At 44.2% G+C, this 15546-nt stretch overlaps 1 protein-coding gene across 1 annotated transcript in view; it reads left to right on the forward strand.

The window, feature by feature from the left end:
- The first annotated feature begins 8048 nt into the window (after positions 1-8048).
- The window catches only part of LOC128850285 (CDC42 small effector protein 2-like), a 37001-nt gene continuing 29503 nt past the window's right edge, over positions 8049-15546 (forward strand). The window contains exon 1 of the mRNA XM_054053309.1: positions 8049-8102. Within this exon, the coding sequence (XP_053909284.1) occupies positions 8049-8102 (54 nt within the window). The remainder of the gene's footprint in view (positions 8103-15546) is intronic.

Below are 15546 nucleotides of genomic sequence, written 5' to 3' on the forward strand. Positions count from 1 at the left end.
GCTCTTTCCTTGTCTATGAAATCCTCCTCCACCATTTATAATATTCTTTGAAACTTCAATCAGAAGCAACACGTTTTCATAATATGATGGTCCTTTGTGACTATGAATTTATTTTGAGCTTAATTTGAAGTACAGACTATTCTTAAGTTACTCATGGAAATAATGAAAACTATTTCAATATAAGTAGGGAGGAAAAAAATTACTCCCTTATAAGAAAATCTCTATTTATAAATAACTTTAGTCATAATGTTCAGGTATCAGATAGGAGCCACCTTTCTCAGAGAGGGAGGGAAGGGACAGACCAGGAAGGAGGTGTGGAGGCATTGCCCTCTATCTCAGGAAAGGGATAGAATGTGAAGAGCTGTCGTTGAAGAGTAGCCACGAACAGGTTGAAAGCTTGTGGGTCAAGATGGAAAAACCAATGGGAACCTTGTGGTTGGTGTATACTACAGGCCACCTGATCAAGGAGAGCCAACCGATGAAGTCTTTTCCTCCAGCTACAGGAGGATTCACGCTTGCAAACTCTCATCCTACTTCAGGACTTCAACCACCCAGACATATGCTGGAAAAGTAGCATGGCAAGCTGTAGGCAATCCAGGAGACTCCTGGAGTGCACCGAGGATAATTTCTTAGTCCAACTGATAGAGACCCCCACCCGAAGAGATGCAATACTTGACCTTATGGTCACCAATACAAGCGAACTCATCAGTGACATTAGAATCGGAGGCAGCCTGGGCTGCAGTGATCATGCATTGGTGGAGTTCAAGGTCCAGAGGGATATGGAACAGGTGAGGAGTATAGTCAGGACACTAAATTTCAGGAAAGCAGACTTCCACCTCTTCAAGGTTAACTTCACAAGAGAGGTAAAGACTAACAAGAAGGGCTTTTACAGGTACACCAATCAAAAAAGGAAGGTCAAAGAGAACATCTCTCCCGCTGCTGGTTGGAAATGATGATCACATATCAACAGATGAGGACAAGGCTGAGGTACTTAACTTTTTTGGCTCAGTCTTCACCAATAACCACTCTCACCCCTCCTGGGTCATGGGAAAACAAGATGGTGACCAGGGGGGTACAGCCCCTCCCACTGCAGGGGAGGATCAGGTTCGTGAACACCTGAGGAACCTGAACATATATAATTCCATGGGACTTGATGAGATGCATCCCAGAGTCCTGGGGGAATTGGCAGATGTGGTTGCCAAGCCACTCTCCATGATATTTAAAAAGTCGAGGCAATCAGGAGAAGTCCCTGGTGACTGGAAGAAGGATAATGTTGTGCCCATTTTTAAAAAGGGTAGAAAAGGCAACCCTGAAAACTATTGACCTGTCAGCCTCACCTCTGTGCCTGGGAAGATCATGGAACAGATCCTCCTAGAAGCTATGCTAAAGCACATGGAGGACATGGAGGTGATTAATGGCAGCCAGCATGGCTTCACCAGGGGCAAATCCTGTATGAACAATCTAGTGGCTTTCTATGATGGGGTAACCGCAGCAGTGGACATGGGTAAACCTACAGATGTGATTTACCTGGACTTCTGTAAAGCCTTTGACATGGTCCCCCACAACATCCTTCTCTCTAAATTGGAGACATATGGATTTGATGGGTGGATGGTAAGGTGGATAAGAAACTGGTTGGATGGTCGTATTCAGAGAGTAGTGGTCAATGGCTCGAAATCCAGACGGAGATTTGTGACAAGTGGTGTCCCTCAGGGGTCCGTACTGGGACCAGTGCTATCTTCATCAATGATATTGACAGCGAGATTGAGTACACCCTCAGGAAGTTTGCGGATGACACCAAGCTGAGTGGTGTAGCTGCCACACCGGACGGACGGGATGTCATCCAGAGGGACCTGGAAAGACTGGAGAAGTGGGCCTATAAGAACTTCATGAGGTTCAACAAGGCCAAGTGTAAGGTCCTGCACCTGGGTTGGGGCAATCCCCCTTTTCAGTACACGATGGGGGATGATGTGATTGAGAGCAGCCCTGCAGAGAAGGACTTGGGGGTGCTGGTCAATGAGAAGCTTGACATGAGCCGGCAATATGCGCTCGCAGCCCAGAATCCTGCATCAAAAGAAGTATGGCCAGCAGGTCAAGGGAAGTGATTCTGCCCCTCTATTCCTCTCTTGTGAGACCTCATCTGGTCCAGAGGAGGGCTACAAAGATGATTGGAGGGCTGGAGCACCTTCCCTATGAGGACAGGCTGAGAGAGCTGGACTTGTTCAGCCTGGAGAAGAGAAGACTCTGAGGAGACCTTATAGCAACCTTCATATACCTGAAAGGGGCCTACAATAAAGCTGGGGAGGGACTGTTCACAAAGGCTTGTAGTGATAGGACTAAGGGCAATGGGCATAAACTGGAGAGGGGCAGATTTAGACTAGACATTAGGAAGGATTTCTTCACCATGAGAGTAGTGAGACACTAGAATAGGTTGTCAAGGCAAGTTGTGGATGCCCCATCCCTGGCAGTGTTCAAGGCCAGGTTGGATGGGGCCTTGGGCAACCTGATCTAGTGGGATGTCCCTGCCCATGGCAGTGGGGTTGGAACTAGATGATCTTTAAGGTCCCTTCCAACCCTAACTATTCTATGTTTCTGTGATTCTATAATGTTCAAAACCTTATCATAAAGGAAAGGACATGAATAAATGGGTTACTGTACAGAAGCAAGACCTATGTTTTTAGTGTTTAGTGCACAGAAAAGTATAACTTAAACCTTGAAGAAGTTTCTTCAGTGTTTTTATTCTTAACTTGACACTAACTATGGAGCATTTGGGGGGATCTATGGTAGAGTTATGAGGAAATGAAAGAAGATTTTCAGCCTTATTCAGACTATGTTGTGCTTTGTCTGGCAGAGGTACTTGTAAATTGGGTTTCTTGGAATCTGAGAGTACAAGAGTATCGGTGCATTAAAAGCATTGCCAAAGTTCTCAGAAGTGCCTGCCGTGCTAGGGGAAAGGGAAGAAGAATGCTTCTGCAAGTGCATCTGGCCTGGTGAGATAAATATGGCTTTCAGAGCAGCTTCAGTAACTACTTTCAGTAACTTCCCTTCAGCTTTTCAAAAATGTCAATATTATTTCAAAGTGTACCTATCAGGGTACTTCCAGAGAAGATTTCTGGAAAATCTCTAATCCTAGTTAAGGTGTGAAGTTTTCAGAATACGGAGATGCTTTATTCTCTAGATTTAGAAAAGCGTATCTTTGCTTGACAACTGTGCTACAAGATTGTGGTCAAATAGCATTTAAACCTTGCTATCTTACTCTGTGAATAGACTGGGTAATTTTTCCATTGAGAAATATGAAGTGTCAATATGCAGAATTCCTTAACATGTTCAAGGGGTGTATAGTCAGTTGTCATTTTACATTAAGATAGTGAATGTTAGGAAGAGATCAAACACAGATGGCTGCTGGAAAACTGGATGGCAGTTCTTGATGCTGATTCACCTAACAGAAGTAAGAGAATTTCAGCCTCACCTGAATTTCTGGTATATGCCATTTTCACTAGTCACTGTAGAATCATAGAATATGCCAAGTCAGAGGGGATCCATAAGGATCATTGAGTCCAATTCCCTGCTCCTTGCAGGACTACCTAAAAGTAAATCATATGACTAAGAGCGTCATCCAAACGCTCCTTGAATTCTGACAAGCTTGGTGCCACAACCACTTCCCTGGGGAGCCTGTTCCAGTGACCAACCACCCTCTCAATGACGAACCTTTTCCTAATGCCCAATCTGCACTTCCCCTGATGCAGCTTCATTCCATTTAATAGAATCGCTAGGTTGGAAAAGGCCTCTTAGATCATCGAGTCCAACTATTCCTATCTGCCACTAAACCATGTCCTTGAGCACCTCATCTACCCATCTTTTAAATACCTCCAGGGATGGTGACTCAACCACCTCCCTGAGCAGCCTGTTCCAGTGGCCAACGACCCTTTCTGTGAAATTTGTTTTCCTGATATCCAGTCTGAACCTCCCCTGGCTCAGCTTGAGGCCATTCCCCCTTCTCCTATCACCTGTCACTTGGGAGAAGAGGCCAGCTCCCTCCTCTCCACAACCTCCTTTCAGGTAGCTGTAGGGAGCAATAGTCTCCCCTCAGCCTCCTCTTCTCAAGGCTAAACAACCCCAGTTCCCTCAGCCCCTCCTCATAAGACTTGTTCTCCAGCCCCTTCACCAGCTTTGTTCCTCTTCTCTGGACATGCTCCAGAGCCTCAACATCCTTCTTGTGGTGAGGGGCCCAGAACTGAATACAGTATTCAAGGTGCGATCTCACCAGTGCCAAGTACAGGGGGAGAATAACCGCCCTGGACCTGCTGGCCACACTGTTTCTGATACAAGCCAAGATGCCATTGGCCTTCTTGGCCACATGAGCACACTGCTGGCTCATGTTCAGTCAGCTGTCAATCAACACCCCCAGGTCCTTCTCTTCCAGGCAGCTTTCTAGCCACTCTTCCCCTAGTCTGTAGCATTGCATAGAGTTGTTGTGCCCCAAGTGCAGGACCTGGCATTTGGCCTTGTTAAACCTCATACCATTGGTCTCAGCCCAGCGGTCCAGCCTGTTCAGATCCCTTTGCAGAGCCTCCCTACCCTCCAGCAGATCCACACTTCCACCCAGCTTCGTGTCGTCCGCAAACTTGCTTAGGGTGCATTCGATCCCCTCATCCAGGTCATTGATAAAGACATTGAACAGGGCTGGACTCAGCACTGAGCCCTGGGAAACACCACTTGTGACCGGTCTCTAGCTGGAGTTAACTCCATTTGCCACCACTCTCTCGGCCCGGCCATCCAACCAGTTTTTCACTCAGGAGAGAGTGCGCCTGTCCAGGTCAGAGGCAGACAATTTCCTAAGCAGAATGCTGTGAGAAACTGTGTCAAAGGCTTTACTGAAGTCCAAGAAGACTACGTCCACAGCCTTTCCCTCATCCAGTAAGCGGGTCACCTTGTCATAGAAGGTGATCAGGTTAGTTTGGCAGGACCTGCCTTTCATGAACCCGTGTTGACTGGGCCTGAACACCCAGTTATCTTGCATATGCTGTATGATAGCACTCAAGATCAACTGTTCTATGACCTTCCTCGGCACTGAGGTCAGACTGACAGGCCTGTAGTTTCCTGGATCCTCCCTCCGACCTTTCTTGTAAATGGGTATAACATCTGCCAGCCTCCAGTCAAGTGGAACTTCCCCAGTCAGCCAGGACTGCTGGTAGATGACAGAAAGGGGTTGGCGAGCACGTCCACCAGCTCCCTCAATACCCTCGGGTGGATCCTCTCTGGCCTCATATGTTGGAGAATGGCTCGAAGAACAAGGACATGGCTCTTTAAAAATGCTACATTCAAGCAAGGCATAGGCCTGCACAATAGACCGAATGGAGGAGTACCGAGAAGGTGCACAATCATGTTGATAGCGCGAACTGGCAAGGACACTGTGACCTTGACTAGTTTCATAATTAACCTTAGGGAACTAGCTATATAAAGAATGAGAAACTAGCTTAAGCTGAAACCGCAAGTAGGAGGACACATGTAAAAACCTAACCCTTAGGCTTCGCCAATCAGAGTAGGGCTAGTAGGCATAATTATCTCGCGCTGTATATAACTGAGCTATCTGAAGGCAATAAACGGAGCCTGCTTATAACTCATATTGAGTTGTGCACGTCTTCCTTTCTCGACAAAATACAAGGGCCTCTGAACCTTGACTCCCAACACTCACAGACTTGTGAATGTCTAATTGGCCAAGCAAGTCTCTAAACATTTCCTCTTGGATCGTGGGAGCTTTGCTCTGCTCCTCTAGCTCATTTGGATGTATACACAGGGAACAATTTCCCTTACTATTAAAGACTGAAGCAAAGAAGGCATTAAGTACCTCAGCCTTGTCCTCATCCTTTGTCAAATTTCCTCGTGTCCTATCATGGTCACCAGAAGGAGGAGATCAGCACCTCCCCCTCTGCTGCTCTCCTTGAGGAAGTTGTAGACTGTGATGAGTTCAACCTTCTCTAAGCTGAACAAACCAAGTGACCTCAGCCTCTCCTCATAAATCTTGCCCTTGAAGCTTTTCACCATCTTGTTCACCCTCCTCTGGACACACTCTAATAGTTTGATGTCCTTCTTATATTGAGATACCCTAAACTACACACAGTACTTGAGGTGGGGCCGCACCAATGCAGTGTAGAGTGTGATAATCGCCTCCCTCAACGGGCTACCTATGCTGTGCTCGATGCACCCCTGGGCACGGTTGGCCCTTTTGGCTGTCAGGGCACACTGTTGACTCATCTTCAACTTGCCATGAACCCAAACCCCTAGATGTCTTTCTGCAGGGCTGCTCTCCAGCCTCCATCCCAGGTGCAGAATTCAGCACTTGCTCTTGTTAAATTTCATACGGTTGGTGATTGCCCAGCTTTCTGGTCTATTCAGGTCTCTCTGTAAGGTCTGTCTACCCTTGAGGGAGTCCACACCTCCTCCTAATTTATTATCATCAGCAAACTTACTTAATGTACATTTGACTCCTGTGTCCAGATCATTTATAGAAACATTAAAGAGCACTGGCCCTAAAACTGAGCCCTGGGGAAAACTCCACTGGTGATTGGCTGCCAGCCTGATGTAACCCCATTTACTCTTTAGGTCTGACTTGTCAGCCAATTGTTCACCCAATGTATTATAGACTTGTCTAGCTGTGTGCTGGACATCTCGTCCAGAAGGATACTGTGAGAGATGGTATCAAAAGCTTTGCTAAAATAATAAAAAAAGACCCACATCTACTGGCTTCCCTTGGTCAACTAGATGGGTGACCTTGCCATAAAAGGAAATTAAGTTGGTTAAACAGGACTTTTCCCCTCATGAACCCATGTTGGCTATGAGCAGTGACTGTCTCTCAAGTGTTTTTCAATAGCTCCCAGAATAACCTTCTCGATAATTTTACGAGGCACTGAAGTGAGACTGACAGGCCTGTAATCACCAGTCTTCCTTCTTGCCCTTCTTGAAAATTGGGACATTTGCCAGCTTCCAGTCAACTGGGACCTCTCCAGACTCCCAAGACTATTGAAAAATAATGGAGAGAGTTATCGCAATAACATCATCAAGCTCTTTTAGTACCCTGGGATGAATCCCATTGAGCCTCATAGACTTATGTGCATGCAGCTGGAGCAGCAAGTCTCTAAGAAGTTCAGAGTTGACTGAGAGCTTATCATGACCCCTGTGATGGTCCTCCAACACAGGGTTCCAGGGGTCCCAGGGCCTATCATTTGTGTTAAAGACAGAGTCAAAGAAGGCATTAAACATCTCTGCTTCATCTATGTCCCTATTTGTGAGGTGACTGACCTCATCAAGTAATGGACCAATGTTATCTCTGAACCTCCATTTGCTATTAACATATTTTAAAAAGCCCTTTTTGTTGTCCTTCACATTGCTGGCCAGCTTGATCTCTAATCGAGCTTTGGCTGCACAAACTTTCTTCCTACAATGGCGAAGAGCATCTCTGTAGTCCTCCTGCGTTGCCTGTCCTTGCTTCCAATGTCCACGCACTTTCCTTTTCTGCCCAATTTCTAGAAGATACCTGCTCAGCCAAGCTGGCCTTCTGCCCTTCTTGGTTGACTTCCAACAGTTTGGAATTGACTGCTCCTGCACTTTTAGGAGATGGCTCTTAGAAAGAAATAAGTATGTGACTTGTTTGCTAGTGTCTCTCCACTCTGCAGTTCAAGATGTTATTGAGAAATCACTGACATGGCTGGCTGGCTGCGAGTATGAGATTCTGTATCTTCTTTCTTTCTGATATAATGTACTTCTTTCTTTTCAGGTTCACATAACGCTAGGGATCAAAGAAGCATATGTAACACTTGTGTGGTGCTGGGACCAGTCTTCTGAAAGGAGACTCCAGAATAGACTCCAAATTAAATTATCTTCAACCTGTTTATCCTGGGACTGACTCTTTTTTTGGAGAAAAGCTCAACAGAGAAAATTTTCACACTGGAACCATTATAAATAAATATATTTAAAGAACTTGCTACCTGGAGACACTTTTGCAGAGACTGAATTCTGCTTTTCATCTGAGTTTGCACTTCAGACTGTAAACAATGAGTGAGTTCTGGTTGTGTTTCAACTGCTGTATTGCAGAACAGCCTCAGCCCGTAAGTATGAGTATTGGAACTCATTGGTTTTGTGTATAATTCAATACATTGTTCAATTTTTTTGTTGTTTTAGCTTCTTAATGAGTGCTGTCGGACTAAGCCCAGTGAGAATTAAGGAATTAACAACCGTCTTGGTTTAGTTGTGAAAGAAGATAGTCTGATCTAGACTGTCATAGAAACATTTTCCTGTCCTTAATCTTAAATCTGTCTGAAGTCTTTGAGCCTTTACATGTTTGAACTGTAGGGAGGGAGAAAGAAAGGGGAGGGTGAGAGTGAGGAGGACCTAAACTGTTGCTCTAAGATCTGCCAAAAAGCAGGTGGAAATCTGGAAATGTCATGACGTCTGATATCGTTTATGTTTTATTTTCCTGTGTGGCTGGACAATAGTGAAGGAAAGAAATATTGCTGTTAAGAAATATAGGTTAACATTAATTCCTCCTCTGCCTTTCTCAGCATTCATTTAAATGAAGTCAGAGAAAAGGCAGGCGGGAGAGAACAAACGCAACCTAGGGAGAGCGGGTAAGAGTGAGTGAGTGGGAATGAGACTGACCTAGAAGCAGGTGAGTTGGAGAGGGAGTGAGGGGGAGGGAGAGAGGGGGTGTGAGAGGGGGTGCGAGAGCATGCAGCAGACACGGGGAGGAGCGCAAGGGGAAGGGAGGAGTGCAAGGGGGAGGGGAAGGAAGAGAGAGAAAGAGGGCGAGGGAGTGCGAGTACAAACAAGGGGGAGCAGGAGCACGGGAGAGCGCGGGCACATGCGAGGGCACGAGAGATCAAGAGAGCGAGAGCTAGACAGCAAGCAGAAGCGAGAGCAGGAGAGTGAGTGTGGGCAGGAGAATGAGTGAATGCACGAGCAGAGGAGCGCGGATGAGAGATCAAGAATGAGTGAGAGCAAGAGTGAGCAGGAAAGTGAGCATGCAGTGGGAGAAAGTGCAGTAGCAGGAGATTGAGGGAGGGAACAAGTGCTAGCGAGGATGCAAGAGGGAAGGCTGGAACTAGTGGAGGATTGAGTGGGGACAAGAGAGCAGGAGCAAGAAGGGAGGATGGGTGAGCAAGTGAGTGAGTGGGAGGGCGAGGACAGGCAAGGGGTGAGAGTGAGGGAGGGCGAGGGCAAGCAGGAGAGCGAGGAAGAGGAAAGGCATGACGGTGAGTGAGAGGGGATGAGGGAAGGTGAGGGCAAAAAAGAGAGTAAGAGAGTGGGCAAGGGGGAAAGTGATGTCAAAAATGTCAGCAAATAAACTCTTAAGACTCGTTTTAGAGTTTTAGGCAGCCTGACCATCCTTGGCTGACATTGTCCATCTGTTTTGAGAGATAGGCCACCGCACGTCTCTGCTCTCCCAGAAACTATGATAGCACTCCCAGGGCTGTCCCACATCTCTCATGAGTGAAAAGCTCAAAAGATTTTGTTAAGTCCAGGAGCCCAAGTGCTGGTGCTTTCATTAAAGACAATTTCAAAGATTTGTAGGCTGCCCTGCTGTTGTCAGTCCAATCCAGGTGCTTGAGGTAGACGTCTTTAATATCTCATATAAAGGTTTTCCTAACAGTCCATGATTTGAAATTCAGAGCCAACACCATCCTACAATCCCAAGAAAAGTTCTTAACTCACGGACTGTCCGGGGTTCTGGGAGTTGGCAAATAGCTTTTTTTCTTTCCGTCCCCAGTTGTCACTGTCCTTGTTGTATCTCAGATCCAAGGTAAGTCACAGTTCTTCGTACCACCCGAGCCTTCTCTCTGGAAACTGTATCCACTCAGTCCCAAAAAGTTTAAAAGACTTCTCTAGCAGTTGTAGCAATGAGGATATCATCCACATACTGTAATATTGTTCCTCCATCATTTTCTTTTTTCATATTTCTAGTTCTTTGGCTAATTGATTCCCCAAAATTGTTGAACTGTTTTGAAATCTTTGAGGTAGAACAGACCAGGTATGCTGAGCTTTTCTACCAGTTTCAGGATTGTCCCATTCAAAAGTAAATATTTCCTGAGTTTCTTTCTCAAGAGGGATGCAGAAAAAGGCATCTTTTAGATCTAGTACTGTAAACCACCCTTGTTTCTCAGTTAAAGTAGTCAATAAGGTATACAGGTTTGCCACCACGGGATGTATATATCTTGTACAATTTGATTAATGGATCAAAGATCTTGCACTAAATGGAAATCTTTACCATTGGCTTTTTTTTACTGGAAGAATTGGTGTATTATATTTTGACTCGCATTCAACTATCAGTTTGTAGTTCAAAAACTTTTGAATCACAGGCACTAGTCCCCACTGAGCTTCTGACTTTAAAGGATATTGTTCCATTCTTATCAGCAATGCTCCTCGTTTAAGATCACTCACTGGTTTCGCCCTTTTAGATCTCCCGGGTATCTCTCTGGCCCATACAATTCTGGACATCAGGAAAAAAAATTTCATGGAAAGAGTCATTGGGCACTGGAACAGGCTGCCCAGGGAGGTGGTTGAGTCACCTTCTCTGGAGGTGTTTAAGAGATGGGTGGATGGGGTGCTGAGGAGTATGGTTTAGGGATTGTTAGGAATGTTTGGACTCAATGATCCAGTGGGTCCTTTCCAACCTAGTGATTCTATGATTCTATGAATCGGAATTTCTGCTTCTTCAACGTCTTGAGGGATTATTTTCCTTGAACATTGACATCCTGTACTAATAAAGCTGTTGCTTCGATATATTTATATTCAAGTAAATAAACATCAACTTCCCCTTCTCCAAATCTTATTTGAGCTTCTAATTTTTCAAGCAAATCCTTTCCTAACAACAGCCTTGAGGAGCCTGGCAAATACAAAAACTGATGAGTTACCCACTGTTTTCCTAATTTAGATTTCAAAGATTTAAAAAACGGTCAGCTTTCCCTGGCTCCCATTGCATGAATAATGCCTATATTTTATTATATTCATATTTTATTTCATAGATTATTATCCGTTCAAAGTATTCAGTACAAGATATGCAGCCTTGGTGTCCACCAGAAATTCAATTTCCTCTTCCCCCAGCTTGATTTTAACCAGTAGTTCTGTAAAAAATTCCTCCGGTCTCATTCAATACTGTTCTACAGAGGATAGGGGATTTGGAAGGGTACCTTAATTCAAAAGAGGGCATTCCCACTTCCAATGCCCTTCCTATTTACATTAAGCTCACTGATTTTCTCCTGATTGTACCCGGACTTTCTGTGGTAAGGGGCTCCAGCCTTGGTCCCTTCCCCTCTATCCTTCCTATATCCTCCTTTTCCACAAGCGTTCCCTTCTAGCATCACTATTAATCTCTTTTTCTCTCCCTATTTGACACACAGAAACACACTTCCCCCTTTACTAGACTATTAGTAAACTCTTTTACTTATTTAAAGGGTGCTTTCTGTATTGAGGCTCTTCTTAAAGTATTTTCCCGATTCTGTCTTCTGGTGAAGTTGATGTTTTTCCCATTGTTCATAATCATTAATAGCCCCTCTAGTATAACATATAAAACATTTAGACATAAAATACAATAAAAATCCTAAAATCATTAAAGCAACTATCAAAGCAAACAATTGTCTAAGCCAAGCAAAGTTAGGTAACCAAGAGGTAAGCTTTTCCCAAAGTTCAGTAAAACCAAAAGAGGTACTATCTTGTGTTGCTTCGTGTAAAACCTTGTCTTGTTTCCAGATTTCATCTATGTCTTTTGTCACCTTTCCGGATTGGTCAATGTAAGTGCAGCAACTTGTATTTATTAAGGTACATACTCCTCCCATCTGCGCCGTTGATCTATCTAAACCCATTGATTTTGTAAAACCACTTTGCTCAATGAAGTCACTTCAGTTTGGATAGCTGTGAGGGCATCTGCAATGCGATTAGTTATGATTTCCATTTCTGCTGAGATATTAACTATTGTATTTTCAAGTTCACTAACTCCCAACATAGGTGTAGAGTTAGATAACCTGCAATGCAAGTGTTTGTCCAGTTTTGTGGTCCCCACATCCAGTTTGAAGATGCGACCCCAAACATGGGTATTTCTATACTATCTCTGGGAAGAGCTGTACATAGCCAACAATTTGACAGGTTAAACATTTTGGATATGTTTGCAGTCAGTTGCAAATATGCATTTCGGTCCCAAGACTTTGCTGTTCCTGTACATAACATTACATTAACAAATGTAATCAATATTCATCTTTGTTGAATCCATAGTTTCATAGGTCCAGTCAGAGCTGCCTTCCATCATGGCTTAAGGACCCTTTTAAATCTGGTGTAGTGTATCCATGATGTTTGCTAAAGGCCTCTGGCCATCCAGAAAAAGGTATCTGTGAATACTAACAAGTATCTGTACCTGCCTTTTCTTGGGAGTTCAGAAAAATAAATTTGCCAACACTTTCCAGGCATGTTTCCTCATCTATTTATTCCTTATTGTATTCAATTTAACATATTTCACACTGTTGAGTCACTTGCTGAACCAGAGTATATAAATATATATAAATTCCTCCCTATCCATTTCTGATTTAGGATTTTATGTAAAGGGTCTGGTTCTCAGCGGGTTTTATCATGTTACAAGTTCCCAGACCAAGCTGGCAGGTATAATAGTTCTGCCGTCTTTTAATTGTGCCCACTTCTGGGAAGGGATTTGTCCTCCAAGTTCTTGTATTAATTTCTGGTAGGACTTGGAGTATCTAATATCTTTCTGATTTTCTAAATTTTCATCTTTATTATCTAGGATTAAAGCTAAAGTTTACTCTTCTTGCATTCTTTTTGCTGCCCGTTTAGCCTCATAATCAGCCAATTATCTGTTTCCTGGTCAGTGTTACCTCTCAGGTGTCCTTGACAGTGCACGATGGCTACTTTGGTTGGTAATTGTACTGCTTTCAGTAGGCAAAATATTTCTTCAGCATGTTCAACCTGTTTTCTTTGTGCCGTCAATAACCCTCGTTCCTTCCAGATCGATCTGTGAGTATGAACAACTCCAAAGTTATATTTAGAATCTGTCCAAATACTTATCTTTTTCCTTTTTACCAGTTCTAAGGCTCTGGTCAAGGCAATGATTTCAGCCTTCTGAGCCGAAGTCCCTGCAGGTAATGGTTGGGATTTGGTTATCTTGTTCCTAAGTAGTTACTGCATATCCAGTTTTATGGGTACCTTGTCGAACAAAGCTACTTCCATCAGTATACCAGGAATCCTCATCATCCTTTAGTGCCTTAATGTTTTTCCAGTCAGAGCCTTGCTTTTTAATCATTCTCTCAAAAGCACTAGCTGTCCAATTTGAATTGTCTCTATGATTTCCAGCTGCTAATTTCCAGTTGTTCAAATGGGTAATAGAAAAGGGGACTTTTATAATCACCAGTTCTGCATTTCCCACAGCCTGACATAAGGGAGTTGGTATAACTTTTCCCTGTTTACCTCTCATTCGCCCTGCTATTGGACTGAAACCTTCTGTTCCCATTAACAATCTACTACCCCGAGTGGCATTTTCTGTCATCTACTTCTGATCCCTCATTGCAAGACCCTCCAAGACTGCATCCAGGAGCAATCAATAAGTCCGTTACATCCTCAAATTCACTGTCTTTTTGTTATTCATAAACTTTGTTACTCATAAACTGTGGTGAAGGGGCTGGAGAACAAGTCTTATGAGGAGCGGCTGAGGGAACTGGGGTTGTTTAGCCTGGAGAAGAGGAAGCTGAGAGGAGAACTTGTCACTGTCTACAACTACCTGAAAGGAAGTTGTAGAGAGGTGGGTGTTGGTCTCTTCTCCCAAGTGATAGGTAATAGGACTAGAGGGAATGGCCTCAAACTGCATCAGGGGAAGTTTAGATTAGACATTAAGAAAAATTTCTTCACTGAAAGGGTTATCAACACTGGAACTGGCTGCCCAGGGCGGTGGCTGAGTAAGTATCCCTGGAGGTATTTAAAAGACGTGTAGATGAAGTGTTTAGGTATATGATTTAGTAGTGGACAGGTACGGTTGGGCTTCTTGATCTCAAAGGTCTTTTCCAAACTAATGATTCTATGATTCAAAAATCTTTGCCCTATACTACAAGCAGAACATCTTTTCAAAGCCTTTCCCTTATCTTTTTCCAAGGCTAAGACAGGGAGATTACTAGGCGCTAATTTAATACCACATTCTTTTTGCTGCGCTGGGTGATTCTGCAACGTATAAAACATATCCAAATACATAATTTTCTCTCATTTTTGTTCTCTTCTTAGAAAAAGTGTTAATTGCAATGAAGTATTGTAATTCAGTGACCCAGCCGTCTGAACATGAGCCAGCAGTGTGCCCAGGTGGCCAAGAAGGCCAATGGCATCTTGGCTTGTATCAGAAATGGCGTGACCAGCAGGTCCAGGGAGGTTATTCTGCCCCTGTACTGATGAGATCGCACCTCGAATACTGTATTCAGTTCTGGGCCCCTCACCACAAGAAGGATGTTGAGGCTCTGGAGTGTCCAGAGAAGAGCAATGAAGCTGGTGAAGGGGCTGGAGAACAAGTCTTATGAGGAGGGGCTGAGAGAGCTGGGGTTGTTTAGCCTTGAGGAGAGGAGGCTGAGGGGAGACCTCATTGCTCTCTTCAACTACCTGAAAGGAGGTTGTGGAGAGGAGGGAGCTGGCCTCTTCTCCAAAGTGACAGGGGACAGGACAAGGGATAATGACAAGCCTCAAGCTCCGCCAGGGGAGGTTCAGGCTGGACGTCAATAAAATTTTTTCACAGAAAGGGTCCTTGGGTGCTGGAACAGGCTGCCCAGGGAGGTGGTTGAGTCACCATCCCTGGAGCTATTTAAAAGATGGGTGGATGAGATACTCAGGGGCATGGTTTAGTGGTTGATAGGAATGGTTGGACTCGATGATCCAGGAGGTCTTTTCCAACCTAGTGATTCTGTGATTAACAGGCCATCGTTCTCCTTCATCTGATTTATACAACAGCCACCACTGATTACAGTATTTAATTAAATTTTCGTTTGTTGCTTACCCCTGGGGTCCCACCTAATTGCTTCCAGTGCATTAAAAACACCCTGAGGGGATTTCTTTACAACACTGACACCTCCTTGGGATGTCTCAACATCAAAAACACGTGGTGATTTCGCAGGCAAATTCTTTTTCTTCAACCACTCTAATAATAATTCTAGCATATACTTGTCATGCTTAACTTCTCGTTTATTTTAAATATGTTGCAACATTCTTATTATCGTTTTTTCCTCTGTCGACATATTAGAACCCATCTCTATCTCTCTTAAGTTTCTCAGCTGCTCACCTGAATCTCCTGAAACAGGCGATTGATTAGCCCCGGGGTCTAAAGCGAGTGGCGCTTTTTGTCCTCGATCACAGCGAGGTCACCATTTGAGGGGATTGAGGCACAGACTCCTGAACTTGTATTAACAGAAGACCCTTTATTATAAAAGCAGGCAGCTTTTATACAACTCTGCTAAATTTCAAAAAACATGGCGTTATCTGATTGGTTACAAACAACTGTCGTCGTCGTCCCCGTGTTCAACCCCC

The sequence above is a fragment of the Cuculus canorus genome, chromosome W (assembly GCF_017976375.1).
Source record: "Cuculus canorus isolate bCucCan1 chromosome W, bCucCan1.pri, whole genome shotgun sequence".
NCBI lineage: Eukaryota > Metazoa > Chordata > Aves > Cuculiformes > Cuculidae > Cuculus > Cuculus canorus.